Raw genomic sequence first — 1370 nt, 5'->3', positions numbered from 1 at the left:
TTCCTTTTTTGTGCAATAGCTCTCTCTCGTACCCTTAAGCAAGCCACTGAGGATAACAGAATTTCTGGGATCAAAATATCCAGACAAAGTCCTACAATCTCTCATCTCTTTTTTGCTGACGACTCTCTTATGTCTTGTAAAGCTAATATTGGTGAAGCTGAAGAGATCATGCGAATTCTCAAGTGCTATGAAAGGGCCTCGGGGCGCAAATAAACATTGAAAAATCATTGATTTTCCTTAGCAAAAATATTTTACACACAAAAGCAGAAGCTGTCCTAAGACCACTTGGCAACATCCAACTTGTCACTCAAGGCAAATACCTGGGCTTGCCTATGGTGATAGACAGATCAAAGAACAGTGTCCTTAGGTTCATCAAAGAGAAAATGTGCAAAAAACTGCAAAGTTGGACAGGTAAAATGCTGAGTTCTGCGGGCAAAGAGGTATTACTCAAATATGTGGCCCTTGCTCTCTCTTCGTATGCGATGTCCATCTTCAAATTACCTGCTGGACTTTGTAAAGAGCTGTGCCAAATGATGGCTAAATTATGGTGGGGAAGTGATTCTGGAGAAAAGAAAATGCATTGGAAAAGCTGGGCTAATATTTCTAATGTCAAAGGGAAAGGAAGACTTGGGTTCCGGGATGTTCAATGCTTTAACACCTCCTTACTAGCCAGACAAGTTTGGAGGATGCTTACTAATCCAAACTTGTTGGTTATTAAGGTGGTAAAAGGAAGGTACTTCCCTAAATCCTCTATTCTTGATGCACAGGTCAAAAATGGAGCTTCATGGATCTGGCAAAGTCTGCATAGTTCAATTGGGATGCTGAATAGTGGACTAAGGAAGCAGGTTGGGGATGGCACCACTATTGCAATCTAGAAGGATGGTTGGCTCAAAACTAGCTTAGGTAAAACCTCCACACCAAAGCCACACAACTGTCCGGTTGACAAAGTCTCGAAATTGATTCATGACCACAAATGGAATTCGGGCATCATAAACTCCCTTTTCTCTCCTGAAGAGACCAAACTAATCATAGCAATCCCACTGAGCTTATTTGGAGGGAAGGACAGGTACACTTCGTGCAGCAGTGCCAATGGTGAATACAATACCAAAATTGGGTATGTAAAAGCCAAGGAAAGGATCAAAAGAAACAACAACAGGTCCTTGCAACAGGATAGCACCAGCAGAAATAAGCAGAATTCCAGAATTTGGCATCATGTTTGGGACCTCAACATTAAGCACGAGATTAAACACTTCCTGTGGAAATGCCTACATGACATCCTTCCCACCCATGAAAGTATATTCCGATGAACAGGGAAAGGAGAACCTTGGTGCAGAGGCTGTGGAGAAAGTGCAGAAACATTAGAACACCTC

The 1370-nt window shown here is 42.1% G+C and overlaps 1 protein-coding gene across 1 annotated transcript; it reads left to right on the top strand.

Moving 5' to 3' along the window:
• Window positions 1-332: 332 nt before the first annotated feature.
• On the top strand, window positions 333-875 carry LOC113689242 (uncharacterized mitochondrial protein AtMg00310-like). Its single transcript, XM_027207043.1, has one exon. The coding sequence runs from the start codon at window positions 333-335 to the stop codon at window positions 873-875; it is 543 nt and encodes a 180-aa protein (XP_027062844.1).
• Window positions 876-1370: the final 495 nt, after the last annotated feature.

Source organism: Coffea arabica, chromosome 5c (genome assembly GCF_036785885.1).
Source record: "Coffea arabica cultivar ET-39 chromosome 5c, Coffea Arabica ET-39 HiFi, whole genome shotgun sequence".
Classification (NCBI taxonomy): Eukaryota; Viridiplantae; Streptophyta; class Magnoliopsida; order Gentianales; family Rubiaceae; genus Coffea; species Coffea arabica.
This window is presented reverse-complemented; position numbering and strand designations above follow the sequence as displayed.

Bases quoted from the DNA above. Each gene is read 5' to 3' on its own strand.
- LOC113689242 (XM_027207043.1), top strand. From the start codon at position 333: ATGGTGATAGACAGATCAAAGAACAGTGTCCTTAGGTTCATCAAAGAG.